This window comes from Camelus bactrianus, chromosome 16, assembly GCF_048773025.1.
Source record: "Camelus bactrianus isolate YW-2024 breed Bactrian camel chromosome 16, ASM4877302v1, whole genome shotgun sequence".
NCBI lineage: Eukaryota > Metazoa > Chordata > Mammalia > Artiodactyla > Camelidae > Camelus > Camelus bactrianus.
In genome coordinates this window covers 32,745,711-32,763,325 of record NC_133554.1, presented here as the reverse complement: position 1 = coordinate 32,763,325, position 17,615 = coordinate 32,745,711, and the positions used below count along the sequence as shown (strand labels likewise).

The 17,615-nt window shown below is 42.5% G+C and overlaps 1 protein-coding gene across 1 annotated transcript in view; it reads left to right on the top strand.

Moving 5' to 3' along the window:
* SKAP1 (src kinase associated phosphoprotein 1) overlaps window positions 1-17,615 on the top strand; it is a 255,383-nt gene that overhangs the window by 218,368 nt on the left and 19,400 nt on the right. Inside the window, exons 9-11 of the mRNA XM_074342968.1 lie at window positions 736-930; window positions 8,998-9,048; window positions 16,186-16,286. Of these exons, the coding sequence (XP_074199069.1) occupies window positions 736-930; window positions 8,998-9,048; window positions 16,186-16,286 (347 nt within the window). The remainder of the gene's footprint in view (window positions 1-735; window positions 931-8,997; window positions 9,049-16,185; window positions 16,287-17,615) is intronic.

Here is a 17,615-nt window from a genome sequence, read left to right as displayed (position 1 = left end):
CCCAGTTCCCCATTAAAATAAAAAACCAATCTCCCTCTCCTGCCCTGTGCTCCCCAGTGCTGTAATGGCTCAACATCCTCTATGCAGTGACCCACTTTAAGGTCAGCCAGACCGTACAGCTGCAAAAGGACATGGTAACCACATCGCTCAGCCATCCCATTTGGTCTTGTATTACTGTTATATTTTTCCACATCCCACTTTCTCTTCCTCTTCCACCTTTGCCTGCTTTTCTCTTTACAAACAAACCTGTGATAATTCTGCATGAGCTCACAGGGGAGAGGAGCTTGTGACAGCTCAGATCCCCTGCGGAAGCCACCATAGTTCCCAGGCTCTGTGCGCCCTGGAGAACCACAGGCCATCACTCACCCTTCCAGTTTTCCACTTGACGAGCAGCGCGAGGCACGCTGGCATTTCCTCTTCTGGCCTATTTTCTTCCCTTCGCCTCGTGTGCTCATTCGCACACCCATACTTTTCAGGGCTGCTTCGTCCTGATCAAGTTTTATTGCAAGGAAGGATTTATGTTGATGGTTTAAACCTGACGCAGTGCTAGTCTGGCCTTTTCTGTAGATTTCCTGCCACCACGGCCCGCATTAGAAATAACAGCACTTAACCTAGTGTTTCATTTTCTTTTGACATGTTTTATTTTCATCCCTCCTCCCCCTTCTCCCTCTTTCCTTCCCTGCTGTATTCCTTTTTTCTCCCTATCTTGATTCATTCTCATCTCTGCCCTGGCAGATCTGAGCTCCTTAACCATTCCATATGAAGAGGAGGAGGAGGAAGAAGAAGAGGAAGAGATGTATGATGATATTGATGGTTTTGACGCCCCAAATTCTGGTTCCCAAAGCAGACCCATTATTCTGCCTGGGAGTGTGGGGCTCAAAGAGCCCACGGAGGAGAAAGAAGATGAAGATATTTACGAAGTCTTACCAGGTGAGAAATTTCATCTTCTAATCGTCTTCCTCTAGTTTAGAAACTCTTGACCTGGTAGAAGTATATAATTTTGACAACTCCAGAGAAAGCCAAACCTCCAAAGGAGAGACTTGTAGGGAAGTTTCTGTGGAGCTTCTGTGATTCCCAGCACAGACGCTGCCTCCCCTGCTCTGGGGACAAGATAGGTTGATCAGGGAGCATCTCTCATTTCTGCATGTGAAGTAATTTATTGCAAATGTCAACAGGTTAAAGAGTCAATACTTATGTTGGTTTTCATTGGTTTACTGCAAGTTTGGGGATGAGTCATCAAAACTCTCTAGTTTGAACTTCTTTTCTATGTAATTGTGGGAATAATGGAATGTTGCCTCAAAATGATGAAGGATATGAAAAGACTGAAGAAATATAGATGAATGCTGGACAACCCTTTTCAGTAACACAGTAAAACCCTGGCAGAGCACAGCGCACTGTTGCCTGCTTCAGATACACCACGAATCAAATCGCATCTCTTACTAATAAGCCTAACGTGTGATCTCTGCCCACTGTTACAGCAGGTCCACTGTACGTATTTCTTTTTTCCAAAGGCATGATAACTGGATCTCAAAAAATGTGTAATCATCACTGCTTCCGCACAGCCACTTCTCGTGTGGATAACAGCAGCTGTTGAACGGTGCAGAGCACAGTGGGGGTCACACTGTGGAAAAACGAAGCCAGAGCCTTTTAATTGTGAGGTAGTTAGACCACAGGAACGCTGAATCTTCAAGTCCATTCAGAAAGATCGCTCCTGTGGAAATTTGCCAGGAGTTCAGGGCTCTGCTGAGAAATTCAAATTAAGCCTAAATTTATAGCAATTTAAGCCTCAATCCCAGATGAACCCTAGGAACTAAGGTGAGCCTAACACTGAGGCCCCTGAAGACAGGGCTGGTTGCTAAAAAGCATTGTCAGTAAGCAACTTGCATTTCAAGGCTTCCTAAGAAGAGGGTCCAGCCCTGTCAAAGCCACTTTCATCTCTCCCTTGGGGGAGAGGCCACGTCATGGCTTCCTGAGTCGAGGAGCAGGGCTGTGGCTACAGATCTTGCTGAGACCTCGCCCACCACAAGGAGAGCCTGCTTCTTCTCCCAGCACTTCCAGCCTCTGCCGGTCCCAGGTTCCCCAGCCTTTTTGTTGTGTTTTATTATGCAAATGATATCTTGGTTGAGGTCGAGCCACTTCTTGTGTCTGAAGTTAAAAAAAAAATGATAATTTCCTCAGCAAGTCATCGTCGTTAATGAAGTTTTACAAAAACAGATACAACCAAAGGAAAATAAAATTTCACAGGTGATAAATTTTTCCAATTTCCCTGGCAGAATTCGATAGGATTGTTAAATTAAGAGTGAAGGTGTCTGTTAGAAAGCAACGAGCAGTGATGGGTAATTTTATAGAGTGGAAAATTGAATCAAATTGCTACATTAAAACACAGCTCCTCTGAGAATCTTCCCTTTCACAGTCTGCTCCATTGCAACAGCAGGGTGCAGAAATGGATCTGATTCACAGCACTCCCTAAAAGGAGATGTACTCCCCAACTTGACCAGAGTCTTCCTCTGGAGCTCACATTCCACTCACTCCTGGCCAGGCTGGGGGAAATATCTGGGTGACACTCCACTTGGGTCACAGCTGGGAAAACCTTACGGAACCACTCAGCCTTCTGGAAGCTCTCAAAAGAGCAAGCGGGAGAGGGGGCTGATGTTCAGACACCCAGAGCAAAGGAGAGTCAAGGGAAGGAGGCCTCAGGAAATCAGATGAGTCTGAGACCCTCACCTTACCCCAGGTGGGTCAGTGAATATATGACTGGCTTCTTCCCAGCCATCCTTCCCCAGACTCTTAAAATCACACCCTCAGCCATTGCGGTACTGCCCAGGGTATCAGGCCAATTTACACCAAAGTTCACAGCAGTTTGGACTCCAAGGGTGTGGAGACTGGTCTGCTTTCTTGAGGAAAACCACTTCCCCTACGCTCACAACTGTCCCTTGGAGGTGGGGAAGGCCACACAGTAGGAAACCCAGGGTCTCCTTCTGCAGGTTGGGACAATGGCATCCAACTTATGTATAAGTTTCCAGAGGACAGTGCTGTACCCAGCCAATAGGTTCTTTCCCAAAACCTTCTATCCACCACAGTTTTTAGAGACAGCATTGAAGGTGGAATATATTGGCATTTAATTATGATATGACTATTTCAGCCACGAGTCTCCATCAGCCAGCTTCCTGTCCATGCCACTTAGCTTGTTGCATCTGAAATTGCTGTTAGTTTTGCCTGTGCCACACTACCAGTCCTGGAGGAACTGCGAGGGAATGTGAGGGAGCCTGACACTGTCTCCCCTCTGCTGCCATCTCACAAGACCACCCACCGAGCAGTGGCCTGTGAGACCCAGCATGGCTGTCTCAGGATGGACTTGCTCCACCATCTGCTCCTGGAGCAAGTTATCTGCCCTGTGTCTGTGTGATTTCCCCACCCATAAAATGGGGATAACAATAGTAACTATCGCAAAGGGATGCTGTGAGAAGCCTGGAAGTGATGTGTGTAAAGCCTTAGCCCTGGCATACAGTGAGCATTCAGTATTTATTTACTGGCTATTATTCATTTGCTGGTATTTAAATAGGACATGTTACCTCCTTGAAGAATTGGGAGATGGCTCGTTCCTCACCTCCACCAACCCGACCTGAGACAGTCTGGTTGGACATTTTCAGCTGTGTGTGTGAAGCAGATGAAACTGAAAATCCTAAGCAGATGGAATGTGGATCATGCCTTCTGCTCAGGTGCTGGGTGGAGGGCCAGCCGGCAGTAAGGTTGGATTGCGCTTACGTTGCATACCCATCCATAGTCAGATGACTTGGGCCTCTAACATGTGCCTCAAGATAACAGGTAAATGTGCTCTGTGGACAATATTCAGCCTTGCCAGTTCTGCTCATCCTTCCTCTTTGGGATGGAGCCTACATAAGCCTCATTGTCTCTACAGGGAGGGTCGTGTAAGTGAGATCTCCCTTCCAGAATATCATTTCGACAGGCTTCCTAGTTGAAAGAAAAGTGCCTGTAACACATACCAAGTCAATGCAAAAATGTTTTTTCCTAATCAAAATAATGTATGGGTCATCAAATTAAATGCACTGCCTCACATTAATCATGAGATAATTAGCATTTGCTACATGGCTAGCACTCTCCTTCCCTTGAGGGAAAACCAGAGCACTCGAGGTTTTCAGCCAAGACCACAATGTTAGTCCTGGATGATATGGTTTCAAGGTTGGTAACCAGTGGGGTTTCTGAACATCCGTGATGAGAATATGGAGGCCCTTGATTTTTAAGATCTCATTTGCAGTAGATTAAACTGTAGGGGACTACCAACGAAGAAATGCTAAAGCAATATGTGGAAAATGGGAGGCTTTTCTGAGCCCTCTCTCACCCTGCCCCAAAATTATTTTACAGCCTAACACAAGCCCAGTTTCATGTCGAGATTCCATAGAAGGACAACTTTGGTCAGGTTTCTCTTTGTCTGGGGCCTCAAGCCTGGAATCCAGCAAGGCACCTGAGACCACTGAAGAGCTGTAACTGGGGCCTTGGGTGGCAACAGAATCTGGTTGTGTTCTCTAGAGAGATTTCAGGGGAGCAAACGGAAGGAGGGACAAAGAGCCCTCCCCGGGAGCTTCTGTGTACATTCCAGTGCTGCCCATGCTGCCCTGGAGGGCTATTGTGGACCCAGAAACCAGATTGCTTTATAATAAAGCATTTAACTGTTCTTTTTTTAATTTGAATCAAATGGAAACAAGCATTCTGTGGAATTATCCTTCCCCCTGTACAACTGTCCAGACCCACAGGAAATGGGAAAGGTGAGAGTAGGAGGTCTAAGGAAAGAAAGCAGACACCAGAAACACAAAGTTTATGATGAAACGATTTCCAGTTTCACAGCAAAGCAACGCTCCATGAGGGGAGCACCAAAGAAGAGTCAAGGCCACCATCTGGCCCCCTCCGAGCTTCCCGGCCTTTCTGTCTTTGGGCCAGCACCGAAACAGGCATCATGCAATTTCTTCTACCTAGAATATTCACCCTCAGCCTATGAAACCCTACATGGTCTGCTCAACTATGTCTCCTCAGTGACAGCCTCCAGGAGACTCAGCTGGAATTGAGCTCTTTTTCAGCCTTTAACTGCAGTGATTTGTATTCAGGTCTTTCTCACCAATTAGTAGGTGCTCAATTATTATTTGTGAAATTTAATTCAGTGCATTCCAAGTGTTGCAATTAGCACAAACTGAGTCTAATATCTTGTACATCAAGCCCATGCCACGGAGATAGGATGCAAGTACTTTTAGGTAACAGTTGCGATTACCAACTGTACAACAGAGAATTAAATGTGCTATTAGCATCGTGCACATTTGCCATGTTGTCTGAAGAGGTGCTGTAGCCTCCCTGGATTTATATCATACCTGTGCATTCCGGGGAGTGGTTTCTATTTCCATATTTTGCATGTTCCCTTTGCATTTCCAGTCTATCTGTATTTCTGCTGCATCCGTCACCAGAGTACCTTGACATCTGGCTGCACATTGATACATTTGGCATTTCTGAAGCTTCTGTCACTTTGCTTTATTAGGGAGAAGTGATTTCCCTCTTTCTTATCTAGTCATTTTTGAATTTTATTCTCGGTTTAGCTGACGTCAGAGCAGCACTTCCGAAAGGAGCCAGATGTCATGAGAAGCTGGCTCCTCTCTGTGCCTCTGAGGTGGAGTCAGTGTTCTGTTCCTTTCAGCCTCTCATTAGTGTTCCTGACATTGTGCCAAAAGTGTTGATTGAAAATCAACTCTCTGGATACTGATGCTCATTTGTGATACCCCATGGTTCTCTTACATGTTCGCATAGTTAACAGAATCTTCCTCAACTGTTTTCCCAATTGAGATAGATATTTGGGAATCAAGTAGAGCATTTAATGTAATAAGTGGACAGTAATCTTCAGAGGTTAATTTGTTTAAAGTCTATGTAAGATTGGGTTCCCATGTGCCCTGTTAGGAGCAAAGACCATTATAATCTATTACTGTTTAAAGTTGAGCTAGCACATAAATTTTAATTCTTTCTTAAATGAACACATATTTCAATAGATATAAATACTAAAATGCCTAATAACATTCTTACAAAGAAGTTCAACAAGCTCTTTAGCCTAATTTTTTTTAATTTAAAAATAAACTTTTTAAAATTAAAGCCTCACCTTATAGATGAAAAAAATGACATATTTGGCTGTAAACAGCTCCCTTTGTGAGCAAAAAGACTTTTTTTTCTGTTGCCATATAATCAGTTTCCTTGACTTTGGAGTTTGAGAGATACCAATTGGATTTCACTGAAGGATCCAAGGTGAACTCAGCACCTCTCTGTGTGCATTGTGCCCTCGGAAGCTGGGAAGGTGCTGAGACGTGTGCCTTTCACAGCCATCTGTGGGGGGCACTTCCCTTCACTATGTGTTGGGGCCCCATACTCACTCTTTCAAAGGCCACAGAGGCACACACCCAGCCTCTCACATCAATAGCTGGGCTTCTTGACTTGAGCTCACTTTCAGCACCCTGGAAAGGACAGCGCTAGACAGAACAGATACAGAGACTGGAGCTTCCCAGTTCACATCCATCACCGTCGCGTCTAGTACTGGTGGTGAATGATATATAAGATCTAGGGCCAACATTCTGTTTCTTTCTAGGTGACTCCAGAGGCATAATGGAAATCATTGTTTCTAGAGCTGCATAAAACAGATCTTTATTTTTTCCATTTTTGTATCATGACTGGATTAAGTGCTGGTGCCTGAAAGGATAAAGGAATCAAGTTTTAGTTTTCATTTTTACCATTGCAAATACGTTACATTCTCCTATTTTACAAATGCAAAAAGCAGGCAAGCCACTTTCAATAATTTATTTTAAAATCAATGCTAATGAGGTTATGTCTCGTCAGCGGCCGAGTTTTACAATAAAGTCTGATTTATTTAGAAAAGATCTTTGGTGTAGCTTCCCATCTAATGGTGGTGGGAAGGAGGTGGAGTAGCAGGCACGGTGACCCTCCAACTTCGTATCCAATTTGTAATTCACAGCGGAGATCTGACCCAATTTACATTGATTAGAATTGGGAGGAAGAGACATCTGCGCACAGACAGCAGAGGTAGAATAAACCCTCTCTGCAAAAGTGGCTAAGCACAGCAAATTATTGGTCTCTGTGATTAAGTTGTTTGATATCAGCAAAAGAGCTGTGCTGTGTCCAGATTATTGGGTATCTCTAAAACTGAGGGCATACCAACTCTTCTTTTAATGTTTTCAATCCTGTGAAATTGGTCCCACATCCAAAAGGAAAAGCATCATAGCAGAGGAAGGAAGGAAGTGGGCAAGTAATAAGAAGACAATGTGCAAAGAATGATGTTCAACGTGATTTAGTTCCATGTGATCTATTTCCGATACTTGATTTCACTCCTCCATTATCTCACGTCGTTATTCCTCATGGTGAGGTTGGGGCAGCACTACAAGTGGTGAGTAGGAGATATGTGCTTCTGGGCCATACATGGAGATAAGAGGGGTTGAGTCCTTTTCCCACAGAATCTTGTAGGGCAGCTATATTTTATATATTTTTATTTATTTATTTATATCATATGTTTTTTAATCCTGGTAACATTTAATCTTGGTAAATACTAAAATATTTTTTAATCTTGGTCATCTTGGTGACATTTCTTAGAGTATCAATCCCAATAAAAGATTAATTTTAATTTTTACAGGGGAACCGTATCATTTTGTATGTAAAATCAATTACTTCTTGAATGTTCTATAGTGTTTAAACATATTTTTATGCTGTTTATTCTTACTTACGAACTTAGAGTTTACTTCCCCTCGTCTGACATACCAGAACTCATATTGCCCTATAAACCTTATATTTTAAAAAAAAGAGGGGGCTGTCACAGGCCATCTCCTTAAAAGTTCCATTTAGTGGCCTAACTATGGGGAAGCAAGACAAGTAAGTGCCCTAAGACCCACAGAGAGAAAGGAAAGTACATGTAGCCAGAAGAAACAGTATCCAGCCTTCAAAATGTTGATTACTGTGCCCCATTCGTTTTGTGTGTGTGTGTGTGTGTGTGTGTGTAGCTGTGCTCTGTCCAGTAGGTGGTAGTGATGAAAAGAAGAACAGCAAGTGTATTTTTGCACATTTTACCCCACGTGTAAAATAGCTTAATATGATTCTGGCGCTCATGCTTTCTTGATAAAGGCCCAGTTCCCATGTTTTCAGATAATATGAAGTCTGAGATGAAACAGTTTGATGGTGGTAAGAAAGTTAGGCCAATCATGTTGTGACTTTGACCATATAAACACTTGGATAGAGTTAGACAATAGCATTGACTTAGAATCCATCCACCTGCAGCAATTAATTAAAAGACCATTCCAACTGCCCTCAGGAGCTTACACTCTCATGAACAAGGCAAGCTAAAATAACAACAGTAAAAAGATAACTACAAGCCCCAAGTACTAAGAACATAAAATTATGTACGTGACCAGCTTCTGCTACAGCTGAACAAAGCTTGATACATTAAGGACTAATTAATCACAGAGGGCTTAGACACGTGCCTATCTTCACACACTCACACACACACACACACACACACACACACACACTGGATGCTTATGGGGAGATAATACATTTTGAAGAGAATTCTAGAAGGGGAAGAGGAATATAGGGTTTGAGGAAGAGGATTAGGATTTTAGTAATAGGCGTCTAAATGGTCCAATGGACTGGAAGTTCCTCAAAGGCAGGGACCAGGCCATCTTGTCCACTGCTGCATCTCCAGTTCCCAGGGCGGCGTCTTGCACACAGTAAACACTTAAAAATGTTTGTGAATGAATGAATGAATGGGGGAGGAAAGAAGAGAAGGCCAGTTTGAAGGTGAGAGATGATTTAAAAAGAGAGAGAGAGAGAACATGGTCATTATTGCCTTAAAGAAGAGAGTGTGATGAACTCAGGGAAAGGAGACCCATCAGTACAAATAACAGACTGTTGAGCACTAATTACTAACGCCGATCTTGTTCATCCCCCCAGATGAAGAGCATGACCTAGAAGAGGATGACAGTGACACCCTACAGAAAGGAGGTATGAGGGCTTTCTTCCCACTGGAGGAGGCACCTTTCTCAGACTACAAACATTACTGGACTCCCTAATCAAGAGGGTGCTGGTGTGTTGACCTCAACAGCCCCAGAAAAGATAACTAGAGACAGAAATATCTTAACTTTAAAAGCAGCCACCCATTCACTTTAAGTAATGTTCCCAGACGGCTAAGACTTATCCTAGAGAGAGTGGGAAGCCAAACCAGATATTTATTTTTTCCTATAAGTATTTCTCAAATCAGTATAGTGAAAATAGAATTGCCTCATCTCTAAGAGATCGGAGGATTGAGAATGGAAAGAATGGAAATGTCTCCTGTCTGAGAGGCCTGGAGATTACAAGTTCAGAAGGGAATGGAAATGTGTCAGATCTGAAAAGTGAATGTAGGGTGAAGGATAGAATTGCTTGGTGATGCTGACTTCTGGTGGCCTGGTTTGATTCCAGGCACATTTGGAAATGAATATGTAACAGGTTTGTTGAATACAAAAGTACATCTTACTCATCCCATACTGTTACCCATGCTTCAGTCTGTTAGTGAGCCCATCCTTCCTAAGGTCAGATGCCCCTCTAAAGCCTCCTTAAGTGGACCAAGGACCTAGTCTGTCATTGTCTGTAAAGGAATACGTGTTGCAAAGGCCACCTCAAGGACATTTATTCCGTCGACAGAGCCTGAACTGTGGCTGATTTAGATACTGGCTGACTTCTTCTTAGAGAGTCTGTGAAAGCCTTGAGCCTAGGGGTTCTTTTCCCCTTCCTCCCTACTCCCTCTCTCTCTCTGTGCACCCCGCCTCCTTCCCACTCTCCTCTCTCTTCCTCTCCTCGTGCCTTTTCTTCTCTTCCTTATCCATTCAGCAAAGCCTTTCCTTGGTGCATTCTCCACAGGAGTGAATATGTAACAGGTTTAATTACGGACCCGACTTAAACACCTGCCTTCTCTCAAGGAGAGAAAAGGCAGCAAAGAGGTAGCATCAGAAGTCACGTGTAAAGCTGGAGAGAAAGAACCTAGGCGAGTATGACACAGGAATGTTAGTGTAGTTTCAAGTAAGGACCTCATGACAATTAACACCTGTCCTCAAGTCCATTCTGAAACTTACCTTTGCTGTTCCACTTGTTGTACAGAATTCCAACCAAAAAATCTGTTTCCTGACCAACTCATGTCCCATATGTGTCTTTTCTCAACCAACTTCCCTCATTGGTACAGGAAAGAAGCACTTCATGTGGACAGCTTGGTGGAATAACTAGAAGCTTCCCATGGCCAACTTTATATTAAAGTCCATTCAGGAAGCATCAGTGTTCTGGCAAAAGCCTAAAATTCAATTTGGGACTCCTCCCTCATCTCATTTCTTCCTTCTACTCTTCTTTCTAAGGTTCAGTCTGAAGGATGAGGGAAGATTTATTTCTTAGTTGTTCCAGCAGCTATAATTCAAGTAGGTTTTTTTAAAAAAATATATTTTTATTGAAGTATAGTCAGTTTACAATGTTGTGTCAGTTTCTGGTGTACAGCATAATGCTTCAGTCATATAGGAACATACATATATTTGTTTTCATATTCTTTTTAACCATAAGTTACTATAAGATATTCAAATAGGTTTAAAAAAAAAACTTTATTCCTCATGCTTCCTGCCTCCAAAATAGATGTTGTTAAAGTGTAGTGAGCTCTGCATATGTTTCTATGGTTTATACTTCCCACCAGTTAAAATGATTGGTGACTTACTTGGCGATCAAAAAATAGAAGACTTTTCATGCTCTCTGCAGAATCTGAGGCAGGAATTTTTATTATTTGTGTTTACTTATTTATTTATTGAATTTATATAGTGCCTTTCCTACAAAGGAGCTATAGAAACAGCGACAAATATGTAACATCCAAATGTCATCACTTAGCTTTATAACAGTAAGATATACAGGTCCGAGGGAAGGGTAGGCATATAAAAGACAGGGAGCCCCAGGACGGTGGGAGTTCTTCTGTAATAAGCAATCTGCACAAGTTTGGTTCACTTAGTTATTTTCAGGTGTCATGTGCCCTTTGAGGGGGAAAAACTATTTTCTCCTAAAAGGTGCTGTGGCTAGCAGGGTACCTTTAAAATCCACATACTTTTCTTCACTATTCCAGGGATCCTGTTCCCGGAATGCTCTGCTTTTCCCTGATGGAACTGCTAACACTTTTAAAGCCCAACTAAGATCTTATCAGAAGTGGGGGGTGGGGAGGAATTCAGTTTATCCTGATTGGGTGTTAATGACCCTGTAAGATGTAATTTCTTTTATTTTTATACTGTTACCTAGAAAATCTATCACAGCCTTGTAGTATTGATTGTTCAATCTATGAAGAGTTCAGTTTACAGCTTGACTGTTAGTAACAGGGTTATTCTAATGAGTGACTCTTCAACACCTCAGATTTTCACTAAATTCCAACCCATTAGCCTAATGGTCTAACACTAAGTGTCTTTGGTGATAAGAGCTTATTTCCCTTCCCTACCAGGAGAAGGCATGTCCAGGTAACCAAAAATACAACTCATTCTGTGCTTGTAGCTATGAAAACTACTGGCCATTTTCGGGGGTATGCCACATCAAATAAAAAGCAGAGCTGGAGGCCCAAATCGTGCTGATACACTCAAGTCTCTGACCAAGGAAGTTGTTGAAACAGGTCGTTTTCGCTCTGAAATTGTGGGCAAACTCAGCCAAGGGGGAGCCCGTGTTCAGTCATTTCCGCAGGGCGGAAAAATGGTTGCTGGTGAGCATTCCAGCCCCCAAATACTTTTTCCACTTTAGTGGTCGCCAGTGGGGTGAACTATTACATAAAAGAAACAGAGAGAAGTCAGAGAGGTGTTTGCAGCTCTTACTTTTTGAAACCTGTTTCCCAAGACCAAACATGAGATGACCGTCAGCCAGCTATGATTTGGGCTCGATAAAAAGAGCACAGGAGATGAAAATTTGGATCTGTAAGTGTTCCCCACTGCAAGATCATATTTATAACATTAAGGATCATAGTAATTTCAAAACTCAAAGATTAAATTAAGGGCTGTGAAAACAAGCAAATTGTATTTTCAGTCACTCTTCATGTTCTGGTGTCGTAATCAGTGGAGCTTGGCCAATTTTTTATGCCTTTCCTTCTGAAATAGTTAATAAGGTTAATCAGGCTGAGTCTCCTTTAATGGACTGAACATGGTGGCCTTTTCTGGCCTGGCCTAGAGAGCATTTCAAGTCCCCCCCAGTGGGCCACTGCTTTGTCTGTCTGTCCATTTCTCACCACCCCATGCTCTAGCAAGAACTGGTTTTATCTGTCTTCTCCTTTTGTCTCTTTTCCATAATCTGTACCCAGGGCCTCGTTGGCATGGTCCTTTTGTTTAATCAAGAAAATATAAACAACATGCTGACCTACCTTTAGCCTCTTTTCCTTGGTCACAGCTTGAATTCTGGAGCTACCCAGAATCCCTCAAACAAAAGCCCAAGGACATATGAACCTTGGAAAGAACACTGTCAGGCTCTGTGTCCCTAAGGAGGGAGAAATGCAGAAAGATGTCCTGGTCTTTCCACTTTAGAGCTCTCCACTTCATGGAGGCTCATTTTCAAATATTGACTCTGTCAATAGTAGCACCAACTTGGCCTCAGTTACAGGAGAAATGGCTGTCGCTGGTTATAAAGACTTGGTGTGGAATGACAAATGCTTTGCAATAAATACCTAGGAAAGAGGAAAAACAATATATTTTTTGACTTGGTCTGTTGCTTTTCCTTCTGTGACATTTTGCTTGCTTGGAGCATAGCTCCTCTTACGTGGGATAAAGAAAATAAGATGCAGCCCTTTTTTTTCTCTAGAAAAGTCCTTCTCAGCTCTGCTAGCAATTTAAATGCCGTGATCATACCCATTAGCTTCTCTATCATTGTAATTGTTGTTAATTGTTATAACTGTTTTAGTTATTAGTGGTGTCATTATTGCTCTAGGTCCTCTGTCTGTTTTATGCTGAATATATTAGTGATTTGCTTTTGAATTACCAGGCTGTATTTAGTGGAGAGTTACATTTTTTTGGAGAGACATTGAGAAATGCTGGCATTAAGCTTTATTCTTTTGTTTTTCATTCCAAATGGACAGACTGGAAAAAAAAATAATTAGATGGAATAATGTCCTCAAAATGAGAATGACAATGTTTTGAATTAATTAAATGGTCAGAATGCTGCACCGTTTCTGATCTCCGACTGCTGCCAGAGTAGTGTAAACCTAACGGAACCTCAGTTCAGCCCACAGAGGCAATCCTCCCTCTCAGGCTCCCAACTCCTTACTGATCTAAAGACATCAAAGTCTCCTCATGCTTTCTCTGTTCATCGGGTATGCTGGGCAGGTTTAGGGAGGAGCCAGACTGGCCCAGCAGACTTCTCAGCCTTCAAGCTCTTCCTGGGGCCAACTTCAGGGGAAAAAAGCTCCTCGCTTTTCTTCGTCCCCTCCGCAAGGTTTTTGAATAACGCCCACTCCAGGTCAGGTTTTTGTTTTACAACTAACGCTTCAGGGAAGCCTTCCTGACCCCTCAGACTAGGTTGGATTCCCTTTTATATGCAGCACCCTCAACTTCTTTGCAGACATATCATAATCATAAATAGCTAGATAGGTGTGTGACTGTTTCCTGCTGCCTCCCCTGCTGATGGCAGCCCTAAGGGCAGGGACCGTGTGTGTGGCCAACGCAGAATTCCCCATGTCTAGCATAGTGCCCGGCACTTAGTAGGTGCTGTGTACGTGCGTGTTGAAAGTTGAAGAATGAATGCAGTGTAGTGTGCACACTTACACAGAAATATCCATCACACACGTTAAACCGGGAGTCTGCAGTACTGTCCAGTGAAGGAGTTCCTCCCTGATTTCCTTAAAACCAGAATACTTCTGTTTAGAAGCAAGTCCAACCTTTTCCCTATTTTTAGCCTTTCATTTTGCTTATTTTCCGGAACTGTCTTCTTATGGTTCTGACAATTCCAGTTCTCGGGGTAGGCTAAACCCTCCCCTGGATTCCTGAGCTCTTTCTTCTTTTGGCCTTTATCTTATGAAGCACTGAAGACATCTTCCATCTTCAGTTTTTCTTGAAAGGTTTTTGTTTTTCTCCTAGCTTCTGGCATTCCCTGTGATCTGTTGTGCTTTTAGAATAGGTCTTTTTCCACGTGTTCTCCTCAGGTGTCTTACATACCCAATATCAAATCATGTTTTACATATATACCCGAAAAGTACTCATAATTTCAGGAGCTATCCCGCCTCCAGGCACATGGGGAGCAGTACCCCCACAGTGACCATCTGCTAGGCCAGAAAAAGCCAAGATCACTTTGTCAGTCTTACTATTTGGAAATACCAAGTTACATTTTCTTTAAAAAAAATCTATTTTTATCAAATGATTTTCTTTGCCATATATAGATCCATGAAGAATATTGATGTCAATATACTTTTCATTCCTAAACTTAGTCAAAATCCTGAAGTGATCAGTCAACTCCATTACAACTGAAAACACATTAATATACTCTCTGGGAAAACGACTTTCACTTTTCAGGGGACTGATATTTCTCTGTTACTTCCTGCACTGATATCCCCCCAAAATATATACCTTGTCTTTGCAATAGTTAGCATTTTTCCCCAATGATTTTTTTTCCCTGAATTTAACTTTGTGGCAGGATGTTTCCAGTGTAGTTGTCTTGTTTGCTGCCCTCTGTTGTCGACTGCATATACAAACATTTCCTGTGTAAAGAAAACATGCCCGAGTCTTTATGTGGTTAACATTTTTCCTTGTTTGCAATAGCTGAATCTTAACTAAACAACTCTGTCCCACCTCTGTTTTTGTACACTTTAACATTCCTACTAAAAGTTCTTTTCCAGTAACATATAGGGATTTTCTTCCTCTGTGTCTTTATTATTTGAATTGCTCATAAGTCAAGAACAGAGAGGGAAAAAGTATAGCCAGCACCTCTGTCCCCCTCAATGCCTGCTTGCCTTCCATCTGTTCCCATCCTCAGCAACTAGCCCCATCACTCCTCATGGGAGGGTCAAGACAAATGAAGGGAAAGGTGGAAACTGGTAGAATAAGTTTCCCCAAAATCACTTGAATTCTAATTAGCGCCCAGGACTCCTGATCAATAGGAATGTCATCTTTGGTAGGTGCTTCGCATACAGCTCTCATACATAGCATCCTAAGGAACGGGGAGCACTGCCACATTATCCCTGGTCCAGTGGGCATTAGCTCTCCTGCCATTCAAATCCCCAGATCCTCTCCCTTTTTGTACTCTAGTGTTTAACCTTTCCGGGTAGTAGAAGATCAATACAAATTCTTCATTGTTAAGAATCGATGACTGTCCTGTGGCATCACTGCCATCTAGTCTTGCTGAGAAGCCCAGTAAATCTCTCCGGCTGTTTCTAAAGCTTGGTTTGTCGTCTTTGGTTGCTTTCATTTTTAATGCAGATCACTTTGGTTTCTGTTCCCCTGGGGGCCTGCTGATAAATCTTGGCAGACATGTTCAGGGTCTACAAATGAGATGCTGGAGAAGGGCCAGCCCACCCAGAATTTAGTTGTAATGGATGACACCCCCTCGGTTCCACTTAAAGACTGGGCTATTCGTTTCCACATTTATTGGTAATTACCTTGTGTAGTAAGTACCTGGGTGGGAAGTGCCTAGGATGAAGTTCCTGTGTAACAGAGGAGGCCAGCATGTGAGGCTGTGATGCAGATTTGTGCTGGCTGACTCAGCCTCTCTTGTAACAGGCAGAAGTCGGAGACTTAGTACTTCAAATGCATAACAGAGAGGCACTGGATAGTTTGGATGCCCTGGATGAAGAAAGTCTGACAGGAAATCTCTTTGTGCTGCTTACTTACTTTACCAAATAAAAAATTACCTGCCTGATTTTCTTTTATTAATAAACGAATATATTTATCATATGATTGAATAGCACCTGACTAAAGGTTATATAAATATTTAATGTTACTTAATGACCTCCTTTCCCACAGTCCTTTGCTCATGCTGAGTGTTCGGCTGTATCTCTTCCCAAACACCCTATATCTTAGGTTTCCTAGGGGTAATATCAGAACCTTGGTTTCTATTTGCAGCAAAACTGTGGGCTCCACAGAAAAAGCCAGAGTTCTTTTAACTTTGATTTCTCCTCTCTTTGATCAGTGGACTATGCCAGTTATTACCAGGGCCTATGGGATTGCCATGGCGACCAGCCAGACGAACTGTCCTTCCAACGGGGTGACCTCATCCGCATTCTGAGCAAGGTGAGGACTGGAGTGTGGGGCTGGGATCAAAAGGTGGTCTTCTCACTCTCGCTGATGTAGTCACCACAACCAGAATTATTCCATGTCCTATACTTCTCTTCTGTGTATCACATAGCTCCCTTACACATAGAGTAAATTCCCATTGGTTTATAGTTGTCAGGGAAATTCTTAATTGAAAATTCAGTTTCAGGAACCAATTTTCACATTTAAAAATACAATAAAGTAGACACAATACTAAAACTATGCCAATCAAAATTCGATCTTTTTTTAAAGGGTCTTGTGGTGCTCAAAAGTCATCACCATGTACATAATTTGTACATACTCTTGAAAATATTCTGGCTAGGTCAGCCGTCTTCATTCACGTATAGATAAATAAGACTGTAGTATAATTATGTATGGGGGGAGGAGTCAGAGCTGGTTAGCTCAGTTGGTTTGAGCAAGTACTGACAAGGCCAAGACAGTGAATCAACCCATAAAGTCCAGCTAACTTTATTCTCTCCCTTAGTCACAAAGTTAACCCCTAGCCCCACCTAACCATCTCACAAATGGTGGTGTTGAATATAAAAAATTGGGCAAAAAAAGGATAGATTATTGCAGATCCATCACCAACATGAAGAAGATGCAGAACTCATGGTTTGAGGGATCAGTAGCATCATCTTTGTAAAGAAAGATTACACACATATTCTGTATAGGTGGGCTCAGTTTCTGTCTCTGGGGGAAAAAAATGTGTTAAAAAGTTCTCCCTCTATGAGGCAGTCAATATCTACAAACACATTTTTGAAATGGCACAATTTGCTCTTTAGTTGATGAGCATATAAACTCCATAGAGGAAAATTGAAAACCCATTGTGTTATTAACCCATCATTGGCCATTTATCTTTGTTCTGTGAATGTCACTACCTTGACCAAGGGTTTGTCTTGGTTTGATATGTACCATAAACTCCTTATGAAACAGACCAGGGCTGACCCAAGCGGTTCCAAGTCCCTTTTGGACTAGGACCAAACTCAGACCCAACCTTTTGCAAGAGAGTAGGAAGCCTGCAAGTCCTGCTGAGTGAGATCACAATCTTCTGGTGATTTCTTCCAGACTCCTAATACAGTACCACACTAGTACCATTCTGGTGCAGCTCCAATACACCAAGAATAAATTGCAAGCAAAGAAGGGAGTGGACATTGGCCTGATTGGTATTTCAAATGCCCGAAAGCAAGGTTTGCCGTGTAATAGAATTTGTGTACATTACCACACTGGCATTACAGGGGTAATCGAGTTATCCACTCAGGTGTGACCAGGCCTCTGTTTGCCCAGAGCCTGCAGGTGAACAAATTAACT